The following is a 17,971-nucleotide window of genomic DNA, read 5'->3' as shown; positions in this document are numbered from 1 at the left end:
TAGAAACAAAATAAGATGGTTTACAGTGTTTAAATGGGAATATGACAAACCCATTCAGAGAAGAGAGAAAAAGAAGAGAGAGGAGCTTTTGGGTGGCTTGCAGAGGCCTGATGGGGTGAGTCAGTTGTTGATGGTAGACTTCGCTGTGTGAAGCAGAGCTGAGCGGGGCATTCATGGCCCAGGACTTGGTCAGCACTGCCACGGTCGCGGGATGGGGAACATCACGCTGCTATGCCTTGGTGTGACCCTGTTAGAAAAGTTCAGCTTTACTGTAAGCTCAGGACCTAAGCAAAGTGAGAACCAATAGATTGAAAGATGATTCATCATTGACCTACGGTGTGAGTGTGTGGTATTGAATCATATGCCAAAATATAACCATGAGAAATGACTAAATTGATAGAACTATCTATTTTTGTATTATAGCAAGGCAGAGAAATCCTGTGGGAGAAATGCTTGTGTACAAAAGCATAGCACATATGATAGAGGCGATAGGAAAGGAGGCAGGAGATGTGAATTACAGAGGCTCTGACCATCATCAGCTGTGTGACTTTGGCATGTCATTTAATCTATGAGGTTTAATTTCTTCCATCTATAAAACACAGGTTTAATCTAGTCAATTAAACATGTATTGAGCACTTAATCTGTACCTGACACTCTTTTAGGCCCTCAGTATATAGCAATAAACAAAACTGATAAAAATCCCTGTTCTCTTGTAGCTTTACGTCGTAGAGGAGGAGGAGGGTTGAACCTAGGTAGCTTCCAAAACTGTTAATCCTAATATTCCCTGGTCTAAATTCCTAATTGTGGGAATGCGAGAGTTTAAAACAGTGGAGGGTTAATGCCAAACCACTTGTAGTCTGGGAATGCAGCCCTCTCTATGAATAACCCATTTCAGAAAACATTATAAAAGCAGTTAAGACCAAAGCACCCATAGTTAGTTTTGGTTCAACTAGGTTAAGACTTTGGAAAGACGAGTTCTCTAAGATTATCCTCAAATGACAAGACAGATTACAGTCTGGCCTGTCTTAGAGATGTTTAAGAGCCAAAAGTAATAACTTCCCCTAGAAATGCTAACACGATACGTAGCTAGATGTTGAATGTGACTTATGAGTGTGGCATTTTCATTTCCTTGACAGAAACTGCCAAGCAAGTTCAAGAAGTTCTATGCGGAGTTTGAAAGTTTAATGGTGAGTGACAGTGGCTCCTTTATTCTGTTCACGGTCTGCATTAATCCAATTTCCGATTAGCTGAAGTTCTCATTTCAGAAATTTTATCTGTCCTTGTCTGACTTTAAGAAGTTTATGATCCCATTTTAGTGCTGCTAAAACAAGCATGTCCGACTAATGAACGGCACCTCAGGTACTAACTGAAACAGGACTTATGTCCCACATAAGGTCAATTTGTGTAACTAAGAAAAGCAGTGTAATGGGATCCTTTCCACCTAGCACAGGCTGGCTAAGGATTGGAAGCTGCATTTTCCTCGGCTTGCCAAAATTATTTTTCCCCATTGGCTGGGAGGTGTTAACGGACAGAAATGGAGTGAGTGGGACTTGGCAGGAGTGATGGAGGGTTTCAGAGAAGGCAAGTCGGGACTGGCTATGCAAGGCAGGTAGGAGGGTGAGCTGGGCTCCCAGGAAGGAGGCTGTGCTTCAGGAGAAGGGGAATCTCACAGCTGGGGAGTTGTTTTACATTTCAAATGGGCTCTCAATGGGAATCTCTCCCCTGGATCCCTAGAGGCATATCTCCCGGTCAACGAAAAAAGGAAACAAAAAGTAAATTATTTTCATGTGATACAGGAAGTTGTTTTAAAACAAAAATCAGTTTAACTGAAGCCACCTTTCTTTTGTAGCTACACTCGATTCAAAACTCCCCGACTGGGAAATGACAAGGCTGGGTGTGTTGGGAGGTAGAGGGGGTGGTGCACGTGTCACTAGTCATTAACCAGGATCTCTTTGTTTCTCTAAAGGATCCTTCAAGAAACCACAGGGCCTACAGGCTGACGGTAGCCAAGCTGGACCCTCCTCTCATCCCCTTCATGCCTTTGCTCATTAAAGGTAATTCCAAGGAAATGCACAGGCCGAGTCAGTGGTGAGTGTGTGGGGAAGAAAATGAACAGGAGCCTAATCAGATTGACCTCCTTGGGAAGAATGATCCCATCTTTCCACCTTCCTCATCATCTCCTCTCAGCCCTGACTTTTCTGAAAGGGTTGGAAAGATTATTGGAGGAGCAGGGATCTGTGCATGGTTTGAAAGACTTGATAGTGCAACAGAGGGTCAGTTTGGAAATTTTACTAAGCTCAGGGAAAGTGCTTTCGAAACGTAAACACCTAACATAAAAGGAACTATTATCGGCTTTTTTCAACTGCAGTGTCATGCAAATCCTCCAGCATAATCTAATGGTGCTATTCTGGTTTCTTAGTATGACATATTTCTGTTAGTGATTCGAATGTGACTTTTATTTCTTTGCAGATATGACATTTACTCACGAGGGGAACAAGACATTCATTGACAATCTAGTAAACTTTGAAAAAATGGTACGTATGGTATTATAACCTTAACCGTGATGGTTTTTAAAAAATAAAATTTGCATTTGTACTAATAAAGGAAATAATTTCCATAGATGCTGCCATGTTAAAAAGCTAGTTACACATAAAGGAGCTGTGAAATATTCAGTTCAAATTGGCTACCTCTTTTAGTCTGTCAGTTCTCTTTTGTGAAATTGAATAGTATTTGTGCCGCGGCTCACAGCAGCGGCTAGCTTTTATGCTGTGTGCTTCGTCCTCAGCTGCCTGTTGCTAAAATGCACGAATGTTCCAGAGTGACTTCCATGTTGTTGTTTTGTCGTAAGGTTGGTGGAGCTAGACTGTCCCAGGATGCCTTTGAAATGCTTATCTGCTGAGGCTGACTTTAGTGCATGGAGGTAAAGGCAACCTACAGAGGATCTTTATTATACAGTCGTCATCTGAGCGTGTATTGCTTATGCCAGTAAAGTTCACCCAAGTTCAGAGTGGGAACTTGAAAATCTTCATAACCAAAAACAAACTTTTTTAAGTTAACAGTTGTGTGGAACTGGCACATAGTCACTATTTTCCAGCCTCCTCCCCCCGACCCCCCAAAAAAAGCATTAGTTACTTTGCCGTTTCTTATCTTCTGTGAAGCCATAAGGCAGGTCTTGCCAAAGCCTTTCTTTAGCGACATAGTGCATGTTCAGGAATGCTCCATTGTCTTCTAAGTCCTTTGGCTGCAGCCCGCATGGATGGGGTGGTAGGGTTTTATCTCTGTGTGGGTGAGAACGTGCCCGCGGTTCGCTTTGCAGTGATGGACGTGGCGCTACAGGAAAAGCTCGGAGTTGAGGAGACACGAGGGTCCGTTCTCAGCTTCATCACTTTGTAGGTGTCCCTTGAGTTCTCCGTGGGTCAATTTCCCCAACAGAAAATGGGAATTCTTGGCACACCATCTACCCCTGGGGATTACTGGTGGGTCCAGAGTATGTAAGGCTTCCTGTAAGCCATACAGCGTTGTAAGCATTCTTCTCAGAAAACTGTTTTAATTGTTTCCCGAAATCCAGCTACTGTGTGTGACTCCAGAATTCGAAACATCCCGCAGTCATCCCGTAAGGATCCTACCATTCAACTTTGGGGATGAGCACGTTGCAAAGCCCAGCCTGGTAAAGAACTGCAGCAAGTGCTGGGCACTGTGGCCTGTGCCTTAAACGTTTTAGGAAATAGCACATGAGTCCACACTCCTCAGAGACACCCTGTACTAGAGGGCAAATATTTCTCAGCTGTCTTCTCCTCTACCCCGCACACCAAGGGTAGGGTAGGAACATCTCTATTGCTGTGTTGGTTTAATCATTCTACGATCAAAGTAAAAACATTCTTTGCTCACTTATTAGTATGGAGAATTAAACATATTTCCCTGATTTCTCAAAAGAAAACTTGTTGTCCAGAAATGAAAGATTTAGCAAATAGGTAAAGAACCTCCCGCGTCACTCAGGGGTGGCTAAGCCAACCATCTGACTGTAAAATACACACGTGCACAGAGGCGTAGAAGTCAGTTTCCTAAAGAGTTGACTGGGCTTTAGAACTTCTGATTGTTAAAGTTAACAGAACAAACAAGAACAGCAAAAATATCTGTCAAGGAGGATGAAAGCTGTTTTATCTGGGTTTTTAGATCTTGGTGTGTCTCATCCATAACCTGGGAAGGAAGAGTCAGGATCGTATTCAGTGGATGTTAAGGGAATTCCCCTTCCCTGTTTCTGTACTTCGTGCCCACAGCAGTAGATTCTGACATACCTGTCAGTGAGGAGAGAGGTCCTTCACATCCTGCTCTGAGAAAGTCCACTTTCGATTGAAAGCAACTGTAGAGCTAAGACAGCAGTTCAGCTGCAGTAATGGAAACCTAAGTTAGCCCTGGCTTAAGCAAGATAAGTCTATTCCTTTCGCACTTAAATGTCCAAGTATGGAAGCTCTGCTCCAGGAAGCAGTCAGGGTCCAGCCTTCTCCTGTCTTGCCATTTCACCATCCACGTGGTCCAAGATGGTGGACCACCACCCCCGTTTCAGCTAGAGGGAAGGGAAAAGGAAAAACGTGAAGACCTGCTTCTTCCGTGTAAGGATGTGACCTGGAATCGCACTCACCCCTTGCCTCACATTTTATTGGCCAGAAGAAACTTAGTCCCATGAAAAGTTAGAATATGTAGTCCTTATTTTTTGGGTATCTATGTGCCCCACTCAAAATTAAGGGGTTCTATCACTATGAAAGAAAAGGAGAGGAAGGATACTGAAAGAATACTGCTAAGTTCTCTGTTCCAGCAGTGATCAGTTTTACTTCATTTGATAAATCATACCACGAGAAAGTGGGATTTTACAGTTACCCTTCCATGAGTTAGGTGTTACTGAAAAATGAACTGGAGTTTCAAAAAGATTTGATTATGTTCTTTAAACCGGGCTTAGACCACCTGGCACTCGTTGCCAACTTTCCAGCCTTTTCTCCCCATAAACTAGCCCACCCCTGCCCCCATACCACCACCACTTACAACTCCCACTAGTGGCTGGTGTTATTACTGCATTCCTGGGGAAGGATGTGTCTGTCTCCCTTTTCAGGTTCATGTCCGTGCAGCTTCCCAGTCATTCATCGTGCTCACCAAGGTGGTAAGCAGAGCTGGCAGCCTTTGTGGGGCTGGTAGGCTGTATCCCCTGAGGGAGCCCCTGCCAGGGGCAGAAGTCACCAGGGTAGTCGGGAGCACAGATGTCTTTTCTTGGTGGCAACATTGCACAGTCACGGTGAACTACCATGCCAACCCGAAGTATTTTTATTTTGAACCTCTTCACCCTTGAGGTATGAAATGAGGATTAGAGAATTTGTTGCATATTGGTTTTCAGGATTTATGAGTATGAACAAAAGGGAATTCACACTCTGATCCTTATGCCAAAAAAAAAAAAAGCAGACATTCTTTCCTTTGGGGGGAACATAAAGGAATATTCAAAAAAATGTTTGAATAAAGCCCTTTGTAGCTCTCTATGGCATACATGAATATTTATAACATTTAGGAAGTAGACTAGCAATGGATCAGAGGATAATATGCTGGCCGGCTGCCACTACCCCAGGCTGCATGGAGCATGCTGATAGCCACAGTTGCTGCTGTATTAGGAGGTTGGTTCTATTTCAGACACACCCATATTTAGGTGGATTTATTTATGAATATTATTTTAAGATAGTCATTTTATTTGGAAAGAGAAGCCTAAGGCAAACTTCTATCCTTCTGGAAACAGTAATAGAAGCTAATTCATAAAGGAAGAGAAATGTTTTGAACCCTTATATTTCTGTATCACTAATGCCGTTACATTATTAGCAACAATTTGTCTTCTATCATCAATAACGTTATTACAAGATTCACGGTTAGAGCACTGGACTTATATCAAGCTATGGAAAAAAGAATCTCCGAATAAAAATCTTTAGGTGTTCAAATCTACCAAAGGACTTTGAAAGTTTACTTCTTTATATAGAATACATGAACTGGGCTAAATGCAGATGTTCCAAAGGCTAGGTTTTTTCAAAGCAATTAAATATGTGTAGAGTGTCTAGGCAAAGAATTTTGCTAGGAAATATAAAGAAATCCAAAAAGTAGTCCTTAGCTTTTAGGAGATTATATGCAGTTAAGAAAATAAAACATAAACACATGAAGTATTAAAAAACAATAAAGGGTATAAACTAGTTCAAAACAGTAATAAAAGAGATGTCAAAATAGAGGAAAGACAGTCTCTACAGCAAGTTGTGTTAGGAAAGTGGGACAGCCACATATAGATCAATGAGGTTAGAACACTCCCTGACACCATACAGAAAAGTAAATTCAAAATGGCTTAAAGACTTAAATATAAGGCATGACACCATAAAATTCCTAGAAGAGAGCATAGGCAAAACATTCTCTGACATAAATCGTAGCAATATTTTCTTAGGTCAGTCGTCTCCCAAGGCAATAGAAAAAGCAAAAATAAACAAATGGGACATAAACTTATAACCTTTTGCCCAGCAAAGGAAACCATAAACAAAATGAAAAGACAACTTATGGAATGGGAGAAAATACTTGCAAACGATGCAAACGACAAGGGCTTAATTTCCAAAATATATAAACCACTCATACAACTCAATAACCGAAAAACAGCCTGATCAAAACATGGGCAGAAGACCTAAATAGATGTTTCTCCAAGAAAGACATACAGATGGCTAACAAACACATGAAAAGATGCTCAACATTGCTAATTATTAGAGAAATGCAAATCAAAACTACAATGAGGTACCACCTCACACTGGTCAGAATGGCCATCAAAAAAGTCTACAAATAAATGCTGGAGAGGGTGTAGAGAAGAGGGAATCCTCCTACACTGTTGGTGGGAATGTAAATTTGTACAACCACTATGGAGAAGAGTATGGAGGGTCCTTAAAAAACTGATAGAGCTACCATATGATCCAGCAATCCCACTTCTGGGCATATATCCAGAAAAGATGAACACTAATTAGAAGAGATACACGCACCCCAGTGTTCATAGCAGCACTATTTACAATAGCGAAAACATGGAGGCAACCTAAATGTCCACTGACAGATAAATGGATAAAGCAGATGTGGTATATATAGATATGTAAAATATTATATATGTGTGTGTGTGTGTATATATATATAATAGAATATTACTCAGCCATAAAAAAGAATAAATTAATGCCATTTGCAGCAACATGGATGGACCTAGAGATTATCATACTAAGTAAGCCAGACAAAGACAAATGTCATATGATATCACTTATATGTGGAATCTAAAAAAATGATACAAATGAACTTATTTACAAAACAAACAGACTCACAGACATAGAAAACAAACTTAGGGTTACCAATGGGGAAGCAGGGTTGGGGGAGGGATAAATTGGGAGTTTGGGATTAACAGATGCACACTACTGTATATAAAAAAGATAAACAACAAAGATTTACTGTATAGCACAGGGAACTATATTCAATATCTTGTAATAAACTATAGTTGAAAAAATATATATTTACATATATATGCATAACTGAATCACTTTGCTGTACACCTGAAACAAACGCAATATTGTAAATCAACTATACTTCAATTTAAAAAAAAATGTGAAAAAGCAAAACGCAAAGAGAGGTAACTTCCTGTATCAGAGGAAACTAAAACCATGTTAAATATAATCAAATCCGGACTTGTTACCCTGAGTCCCCATCCAGCCTCATCTCACACTTCATCTACGCTGTATTCAGTCCACGTTGGTGAGACCAACCTTCTTTCTTTTCCTTTCTGCCTCAGGGCCTTTGCACTAGCTGTTACCTTTGCCCAAGATGGTCTTCCTTCAGTCTTCACCACTCTGATACTTTCACATCATTCAGGTCTCAGCTCGTGTGTCCCTCCTCCGAGTGGTCTTCCCCGACCATCCTTCAAATATTCTTCTATCATCCACACCTCGCCAGACAGCTGGATCTCAACAGATAACCTTGCTTTGACAGCCGGTTTCACATTCTAAGATGATCTTTATTGCCTCTTCATTGCCTGTCTTCTCCACTAGAATGTAAATGTCCTAGACCAAGTATCTTATCCGTTTGGTTTCTCTAGCACCCAAAAAGGTGTCTGGCATATCAGAAGTATGCAAGAAATACTTGAGTAAAAGTATTTGTTGAGTAAAAGAATAACCCAATTATATTCCAGTGTTGGACTTAGTGAGATAGGACAGTACACTAAAGCATTTATAAAGGAATTTATGTAACAAAGATTTAATCCAAAAGCATTTTCTATTTTATCAGAAAAGCTGATTAAGCAGAATGTCCCAAGCATTTTATGTTACCGATACCTTACGCAAAATGGCTCCCTTAGCTTTCTGTTCCTCACTCGACACTATTCTGTCCACCCTCCTCCCTGTAGTGCTCCCTTCGGTGTCCTTCCCTGCGTTCAGAGATGCACAATATTCTGCAAGCGCCTGCACAGACACCTGAGCTGCCATGTCCCCACGGCCATTGTATGTACAATATACCATGAGCATCATGCCTGTTACATGCTTGTATCTGTGTGTCACTCACCTCCTGGATATTAAAGATCCGTAGGCCAGAAGAGGGGCCGGGGTTCTTCCTCAGGGATACGGTGAAGACTGGCTCAGCTCCTGGGCCCTTTTATCTTTTATCTCTGGTTCTCACCTTGCCTTTAATTCCACTTGGTTGCTGTCATGGGCACAGTCTTTGCAGGTGAGAGACAAATATATTTCTGGATATACATGTGGAAAAAAATTCTTGTCCCAAATATATGAGGGTCTGAGTGAAATAAACAGAATGGTGCGAATGTGGTTTTACACGTGGTAAGCAAGGAGTTGTTGACTGAGATCCTAGATTTGACAGGCATATGGACGGGGGCAGAGTCCAATGAGTAGGGGCAGAAAGAAGAAAAGAAAAAGCAATTTACAAACATTAAGAACAAGGAGGGCAAAGATCTCAAGGGGCAACAGAAGGAAAGACAAAAACGTCTGAGGGCAGGCGTTTAGAAGACGCCTGACATCTGGGAGCACCTTCTCAAGGGACTTGGAGCAGAGAGCGAGCGTGGCCTAAGAAGAGGCAGGCTCGTCTAGCAGCTGGCTGTGCGTAGGAGGTTGGGAGAGGAACAGTGCACGGTGGTGTTGCCTGGAGGGCCTGCTGGCCTGAACTTGAAAAACAGACATGAAAGTCCACTCCCCTTCAGGGACAGGAGAGCTTAGACGGGGCACAAGAGTCTATACAGAGCTGGCCAGAAAAGCCAGAGACGGCTGGGGAGGCCTGCTGGGTCATCGACCATCTGGATTGGAGTGAAGGTGTAAGGTGGCCAGCCTGCCCCCGAGGGGAGGGTGCCACAGAAGGTAAATGGGGAGGCCTGGGCCCCGAGGACCCCATCTGAGAAGAGCCCCCTCTGACCCCTCACTGGATTCAAGGAGAAGGAATTACTTGCATCCGAGCTTGAGGGAGATCTGTGTTTGGGACCACAGCCTCAGGGCCCCTCTCCTGGGCCGGGCTCAAGTGCGTACAGCTGGCCACTCCCTCTCTGGACAGCATCTTTGTGCCGGTCACTGTGCAACTCAGGCCCCAGGCAGGACATCTGCTTCTGAGTCGCTCTGTTTTCAGCTTGATAAAGAAATAAATACCTGACACAGTGTCACTGGGCATGCGCTGTCTACGCCTTCGTCCAGATCAGACTCTCACCGTTGGTCAGCTGTCCCGGTGAGCTGCCGAACAGGACAGGCCCGACGCCTGGGAAGTGCCCTTAAGATGGTTGTTCTTGTTAAGAGTCATTCACCAGGTTGTATGCGAGTTCTCTGGACTCCTCTTGCAAATTTTCTGGAAGTTTGAAATTACTTCCAAATAAATACATAAACACTGAAGAAAAAGAAGAAATAAATAATACCTGAGGGTAGTCACAGAAGCCTTCTCTTGCTACCTTATTTTTCCCTTCTGAGCTTCCCCGTGTGAGTTCACGTCCAGAGGGAGGTCCATCAGCTTTCAGTTGGGTCCACTTCTCAGCCCTGTAGACGAAAAACTGTATGAGCATATTAATTCTTGCAAAGAAGCTCTGAAAACCTGTACTTTGCATTAGTCCCAAGGCAAGTGGTGGCTGTGGGAAATTTGGAATGTGGATTCCCAAGGGGAAGCCTGGCATTCTGACTGTGGACCACTTTCTTGGCTAGCATCCTCCAGGGCAGGCTGACGAGCACACCCTAAGGTGGGGCTTCCCAGCAGGGGGTGGGGCTGTATCAGAGTCAGGTCAGGTGCGAAGAGGGGCTCACACTGCCCACCTGCACTGATTCAGGCGCCTTCTAAAGGAACACATTCCCCTCACCTTGCCCCTGAATTACAAATCACTGTTTTAACAAGCCAGTTACTAACAGGAGCATGCCATAACCTCAGGTTTGCTGGGATGGGAGAAGAAAAAAGATGAGAAGCTCTGCTTTGGAGTGATCAGGTATCTTCCCACTGGCCTGGCCTGGTAGGAAAGTTGCCTGGTCTGCTCCAGGCAGGCCAGCGTGCTCTGGCAGCGCCACAAAGCCTAGGGTATAACTTTTGGCTTCATCCCTGCTGTGGCAGTTGGGTAATAAAGCCTATGTCTTTTAACCTTAGTTTCTGCCAACCTTCACTGGGAACAGCAATGAATAAACAGTCATCTGCCGTCAGAAATGACATGTGAGGCTTAAGCCTGCGGAAGAATAGAAAGACTAACTGGATGGCTTTTAGTGGAGATAAATGCAAAACCCTCCACTTTGGTCCAAGAAACCATCTGCATGTCTATAGAGAAGGAAGCTCAGTGAAGAGGGCTGAGAGGTTTAATTCACTATAAGTTCAGATGTCAGCAGTGTGGCTTTTTTTAAATCGTGGACTTCGGTGTGTAGCATCATCTAGATCGAGGAAGGAAAATCGTGTTTCTTCTGCACTCTGTGATTTGCTTAGGGTAGGGCACCGCGCTAGACACTATCCACAAGATACCTCAAACTTATGAGAAACTGGTGAAGAAAGTGGGAAAATTTAGGCTGAACCAGAAAAGACTTGGGGGTGAAGAGATGTCCGTGATAGCTGCCTTCAAGTATTTAAAGAACTGTCCCCTTAAAGCTGAACTAAACACATGTGTTGTGCCTCCAGAGTTCAGAACTAGGATTAGTGGGGTGAAAAGCAAAGGGGTATAGGGAGGGTGGGAGGGAGGCGCAAGAGGGAGGGGATACGGGGATGTATGTATACATATAGCTGATTCACTTTGTTACACAGCAGAAACTAACACAACATTGTAAAGCAATTATACTTCAATAATGATGTGGAAAAAAAAAGGGACTTGGACTCAAAATGATAAAGAAATGTCCAGTAGTCATACATGTCTAAAACTGCAAGGGGCTGTCCTTGGAGATGATGAGCTCCTCGTTGCTGATGCCTTTAAACAGTGGGGAGCCATTATTTGTAGGCAGGCTTTGATGGCCTTAGGCCCCTGGAGACAAACGAAGAAGGGGCCTTCTGAAGTCTCCTTCTGCAGCCCCAGGAAAGCACCTTGTCGCTGTTAGCAGCATATTAAATATTGCATGTGTCAGTGGGTGCAAAAGAGGATGGGGTTAGAGATAACAAGTTAACCCTTCTTTGGCCTTGTGAAAGCATTCTGTAACTGCATTGACCAGCAGTGCTAGTAGAGTCCGGGTGCTGTTACTAAGGGTTTACATATTACGTTATTGTGCAGCCACCTCAAAGGGAAAGAATGGGCCTCATTGCAAAGCCAGATTTGGATTGCAAAGTTAAACTGAAGTTATCTTTGAGTACAATTAAAAGGGATACGTCAAAATTAAAACCATTATTAAAATTAATCAAAGATTTAGAAAGGTAGAATGAACTCCAGAGCTGGAAATTACTGATTTAAACAATTGTTCTCACGTTTTAAACTACATAATGAGCTAAAAATTATGAAGCCTCAGAGTATAGCTGTAAAGAGCAGTCCAAAACCAAAGTCAGAATGAAATGTTTTAGCTTTCAAAACTGAAAAGCAGAACAATTACTCCCTACAAAATGGTATAGGAAGAGGTTTCTGACCCCTGCTAATTGTTTTATTATTCTTTGGAGGGGCACACTGGCAGCATTTCCCAGGGTTTTCAGTAATTACACTCCATTCAATATCTGAAGAATTACAATAATTCTACATGGAATATACTTGTGCCCTTCAAATGCAAAGCCCTTGGAGAAGCGAAAAAACAACTTAAAGTAAATTAGCAGGAAAATTATCGTAGTTACTGTTTATTTCAGGGCTCCATATATCAGAGGCTAATTATACATTGTATGTTACATTTTCTTGGAGGTATTTGTAATATATTTCTCATGCTGATCAACGGACGTCCTGGTTTGCAGGAACCTTTATGAAAGTGAAGTTCTAACTTTTCCAAGTGCCTCTTTGTGTGTGAGAAATTACCCAGTGCAGACAGATGTCACTTGGTGCATGCCACAGGCCTCAGAGCAGTATTTAGTGAGGTATTATGAATGTTCACCTGTACATATTTGTAAAGTTCCAACTCTCTATGAAAAAACCTCTCGTTGATTTTTTTTTTTTTTTTTTAACACTACATCAGTTTTCTCAGAGCCATTTTCTATATTTTGGCAAGCCAAGGTTCCAGGAGAGAAAAAAGCAAGGACTGGAATTAAATAGCCACTCAGAGATTAGAAAGTCTCTTTTCCCGGCTGGAGCCTTAACAGATTTTCTGCTAGTGTTAGAATTAATCCACCATCTCTGCGGACCGCCTTGAGAGCAAAGGTGTCCTGAGATGTTACACAGAGACTGGGGGTCCCCGTGTCCTGAGAGTTTACACAGTTACCCTTAAAATACCACGAGCAAGAAATGTACGTGGTGATTCAGAAACAGTGCTTCAGTCTCACTGATATTTTTCCTTACGTTTCTTGTCCTTCATTTCTTTCTTTCTTTCTTTTCTTGTTTTTAACTAAGTTGAGCACAGTTCAAAAGATTTCCTTATAAGTTTTTATGGCAACCAAAACTTAGAAATTGAGATCGCTTAATGACAAAATTAAAAGGTTAAATAAATTATGATCCATCCACATGACTGAATACCTGCTTATTTAAAAAGGATTTTAAAATGCAAATGGCATGGAAAAGTCATAATGCCATATGAAAAGATTCAGATCAAAACAAACATGTACGTTATGACTTCCGTTTTTTGAAAAACATGCTTATGTATTTTTTAAAGTATTAGAAGGAAATGTACCAAAATATAACTGAAGTTACTGTCTGAAACGATATTCTAAAATATGCATGTTAGTGTTATAATCAGGAAGGATGAAGAAGGAAGGAGGGAAGGAATCACATAATTAAGGTGAACATTAAAACACACACTTTTGCTGGAAGATGAGAAAGGTTAATAATGCATAGTGTATAGGAAAAATGTGGCCATAGAATGTCTATGATTGTTCCATGAATATCATCAAACACCTCATTATTGAGTCCTGTTTACTGTGAGGAACTTGACAAGCTAACCATTCTCCAGATCTAGAATAGTTACAGGTTCTCTTGCAAATTCACAGTGACCTCAAGAAAGGATGGTAAAAACGAGTCCTGAGGAGTAAGGTCCATTTCTCAGGAACGACAGCCTGCTTTTTACATCTTGAGGAACAAGCAATTAGAGGAGAGTTATGCCACTAGTATTCCTCACCTGACAAATACCTTGTATGCGTGGGAGGGGGGCATGCGGGGGTGGGTGCCTCTTTCAAGTGATTAAACAGGTTAGACGTCAACCAGTTGCCTCCAGATAATCCACATCTCAGAACCTGCTGTTTCTTGTGCTCCCAGGTATTGCTGAAATAAATAACGGTTTGTTTTCTTTTTTGGATTCTACACTAAGTTTACCTGCATTTCAGTTCTTCTTTTTATTCTTTTTAGCGCATGATTGCAAATACTGCCAGAACGGTGAGATACTGCAGGAGCCAACCCTTCAGTAAGTTAATGCCGCTGCAATATGGATCTTGGTGGCTAAGTCCTTTTCAGTGAGGCTACTGAGACATTCTAGAAGTCTGGACAATATTTGATGGTGTCAGAGACCCTTTGGACCACGAATCCCATGGGATAGGGGCCTTGCATTTAAAATAACCATAAGAATATTATTTTATGAATGAACTTAGAGAATTCATCTGCTCTTAACAGAGTGGATAGACAACTAAGGCATGATTGCCAACAAATCCTGACTCTAACCAACTCTCTTTATGACTCACTGCTTCACGTTGAGAAACTCACATCAACTCGTAATGACTCATTCTGTCGTTTATAAACTGGGAAAGACAATATTGTCTCTTGGGGTGTTGCGAGAAGGCATCGATGTCTGTAAGTACATGTGTAAAAGGTCCCACAGCAGGAATTCATATTATATTTCTAGAATTTCTAGGTGAATTAAGGTGTTTTTCTTAAATCTGTACAGAAACTGGTATAATACAATGCTTTAATAGAAAAGCGTCACTAATAATAAATAGCAAGTTTAAACTGTTGGGAGTTAAGTTGCATCATCGCAGCAGATCACCCTGCCAGGCCAGTGCTACTGTCTCCTCTGGACTAGGACTTTGGGTAGGGGCTGGAGCTTTGGCTCCCTGCAGCCGGTCTGGGAGTGAGAAGGTAGCCCCTAGAAAGTTTTGTGCTAATAACTTCATTGTATGAGTCATTGAAGTCATTGGGCTCATTAACTTAACATGATAATTTGACATGACTTCGAGGCTACCAGTACCATCCCCTCCAATAAACCTAGTGCTCAGAGACTAAAAGCTTCTTGTTTTATTCATCAGAGCTATCTTTGCTCTTCCTAGCACAGGACTGGCCCAAAGCGAGGGTCTGCTAACACAGGATACCAGAACTGCTAAACATTCATTTTTTAATGCCCGGGGGGGAAATCTAGGAAAAATAGTCTTGACTTGGGGAGCAAGGTCTTTAAAAACTTGATTCAAATGATTATGCCTCCTCTTCCTTCCAAAAGGTGCAGGCTTGCACCTCATCAACTGATCTTATGTGGATTCTGCCAGAATTACAGTCTCTCATATCTCTTCATCTAGTGATTTACTATATGTATAAAGACACGATCATAAGGCAGTTATACAAGTGAGTATGAGAATATATAAGTGACGCCAGTCTACACAACAAAGGTTTATAACCTAGAATCCATGGCCCTTCAGGGGGTTCTAGGAAATTCTTGAAATTAAACACAAATGCTGTGTGCCTAAGAGGGTTCAAAGCCTTGAGAAGGTTCTCCATGAGGTCCAAGAACCAGAGAAGAACCAAGATAGAATATATTTTGTTCTATAAACTTCTTTGGAAGTAACTCCTACGTTCTCCTATATCTCCTAGAGACATGGGGGGAAATTTTATATATACAAATCTCCACTGCATTTGTTGAAGTTATCAGTAACTGCTGGTAAACAACAGCTGCTTAGCTCCGAAGTCAAAAATCTATAGATAAAGCTATAAGAATAGATTCATAAACATTGTGGGAATATGTACAATGTAATTACACTATATTGTAAATGTAGAGTACACTGCCAGTGACAAGCGAGGAAATTAAACACTGCGGCATTATTTATATGTGATAATTATACTGATGAGTTTCTTCTTAGAGCAAGTGGGGGCCTTTGTATCTTTTCTCTGCTTTTCTGCGTTCAGACCTGCAGCACTCCCCTTCGCCCCTCATGCAGATGGCATTCTAATTGTCTTTGGGAGTGGTGTGTGGATCTAAAGAGAACAGATGGACTGCAGAAGGCAGTGTGCTATGGCGGAAAGAACACTGGTCCAGAGTCCAGGCTGGCCTGGCCACTCCCAGTGTCCCACACCAGGGATCCACAGGGCAGAGGCCACCCAGGGACCATGGCCAAGGTGTTGGATCTAAACGGAGCTTTTTTTCCCTTTTATTGTGAAATAATGTCACCATTCAAAACTGGAAGAATTCCCAGAGAAGAAATCCAGATTTCTCATTTCTCTAGAAAAAAAGGAAGATCCGGCCACTCAGGGTGCAGATCCCCACATGGCATCAGCATGCAAGAGCTGCGTAGTCACTTCTGAAGGGAACTGTGTTTCCAGTTCACCACTGTCAAATGGCCTTCCTCATTCATGTCTATTCGCTGTGTAGGGATCTGAGCCTTTGATTCTTCTTTCAGCCTAGTTTTAGGGAAATTGGTTAACTTCAGATAGCTCTGCTGCTCGAGTGCTTTGGGGAGTGGATGAGAATAGAATGGTAATTGGGATTTCAGAACAAATAGCATCGGAGAATTGAAGGTCGGGCACAAGTCATGCCTTCAGCCCGAGTTGATTTTTCTTTTTTTTTTCTGAGTATGGACAGTCTCTAAGAACACACAATCTAGGCAATAATGCTGTATATTGTATGCAAGTAATGAGGGGAGTCGGACTTACTAGTCTCACACTTGCTTGCTTCAGTTCAGCCCAGGTGTTAAGTGCTTTTGTTAGGAGCTAATGAAAACTATGCCATTAGTCCTCATCTGGATCAAAGGGAGTGTGAGACACAGGTGGGACGGCAAGGGCAAACAATTTTAATGTATAACCAGGGCTGTCAGGCGATGCTTTCACTTTTATTTGGTGCCTTTTTTTTTTTTTTTTTTTTTACAATATGTAATGCAAAGGAAATGTGATTCCAGGGGAAGAATAGGGTGGGAGGGAGGAGATGGAACATCCAAGTAGAAACCTTTCAATGAATATAACATGTTGAAAGGTCTTGATGGAACCCAGGAATTTATGATAAACGTAGAAGCTGGAGTAAATAAGGCTGTATCTTATATCCATATATTATGCAACGCTAATCCTGCTCTCTTCTTCAACAGATCCTGATGCAGCTCAGGCTAATAAAAACCATCAGGATGTCCGGAGTTACGTACGACAATTAAATGTGATTGACAACCAGAGAACTTTATCACAGATGTCACACAGATTAGAGCCTCGTCGACCATAGACATTTAAAGTGCTCAGAACAACGGTTTGCGTCCAGTCCACAATCTTTCAAAAATGCCATTTATGCTAGTACTCACTGTATTGTCACTAGAGAACTCTATAAAACAAGCAAAAACCCATCCTGAGACATCTCAGTGCTGCATTCAGCTTACCAGCGTCATGACAAAAGAAGAAATTCTTTGACTTGCACACAGCTTGCACACACTAGCTTAGGAATCCCCCGTTTGTAGTCACCGTATTTTATTTCCAGTTGTGCCATCTTCTTTGCTGAAACATAAAATAAGACCCACATGAAGAGTATGGTAGAAATATCATTGTCAAGAGAAGTATCAAGCTGATATTTTTTTCTAGGAGTGTTTACAGGATGAGATGTGCTACAAATGGTATTTATTTGCCTGCATCGTTGGTGGTATAGTTTCATAATTTCTAACTCAACATTTTGATTTGAGCATGGAGGTTTTGGAAGGGGTTGAGGAATCCGTGTAACTCCAAATTAGAGACTGTATTCTTCCATCTTCATAGTTTTACCTCTGAAGGAACTGTACCCGACCACGTTACTACAAAACATTCTGGCTGCTTATGTAATTTAGGGAGGACTGGTCTGTAATTTCTGAATGACATATAGAATAATATTTATGTTTACAATGTAACTTTTTTAAACTTACAAATCAGGAGTACATATATAAGAATTCCACTGAGAAACTCCAAGGTTCTTAAAATTGCTAGCGTTAAGATTAAAAAAAAAAAAAAAGACACTTCAAAAGAACACAATATTCAGAAAACATTTTTCAAAATTATTTTCCTGGGCATTAAAAAAAACCTTTACTATTAGCTAATTATTGTTACTGATTAAAAAACCCACATATTTTCTGGACTTAAATGTTATCACAGATATCTTAATTTTCAGCAATTGTTTTGCACTTTCAAATATTGTAAATAGTTCATTCAATCAATGGTATAGAGTTATTTATTTGCTACATGATAGAT

General features: G+C 41.6%; 1 protein-coding gene across 11 annotated transcripts in view; it reads left to right on the top strand.

Annotated features, from left to right (window-relative positions):
- The window catches only part of RAPGEF4 (Rap guanine nucleotide exchange factor 4), a gene marked incomplete at both ends in the record, with an annotated part of 319,238 nt that extends 302,014 nt beyond the window's left edge, over positions 1-17,224 (top strand). For 6 of the 11 annotated variants that reach the window (XM_082657692.1, XM_082657688.1, XM_082657691.1 and 3 more), the window contains 5 exons: positions 1,137-1,187; positions 1,967-2,054; positions 2,470-2,534; positions 13,931-13,985; positions 16,858-17,224. In XM_082657692.1, coding sequence (XP_082513818.1) covers positions 1,137-1,187; positions 1,967-2,054; positions 2,470-2,534; positions 13,931-13,985; positions 16,858-16,985 — 387 coding nt within the window. Of the gene's footprint in view, positions 1-1,136; positions 1,188-1,966; positions 2,055-2,469; positions 2,535-13,930; positions 13,990-16,857 lie in introns of those variants that run through there. The other 5 variants (XM_082657697.1, XM_082657693.1, XM_082657689.1 and 2 more) reach the window with 3 other exon arrangements.
- Positions 17,225-17,971: the final 747 nt, after the last annotated feature.

Source organism: Grampus griseus, assembly GCF_964374135.1.
Source record: "Grampus griseus genome assembly, chromosome: 7".
Taxonomy (NCBI): Eukaryota; Metazoa; Chordata; class Mammalia; order Artiodactyla; family Delphinidae; genus Grampus; species Grampus griseus.
The sequence above is the reverse complement of the archived record's forward strand: the minus strand, read 5'-3'. Positions and strand labels throughout refer to the sequence as shown.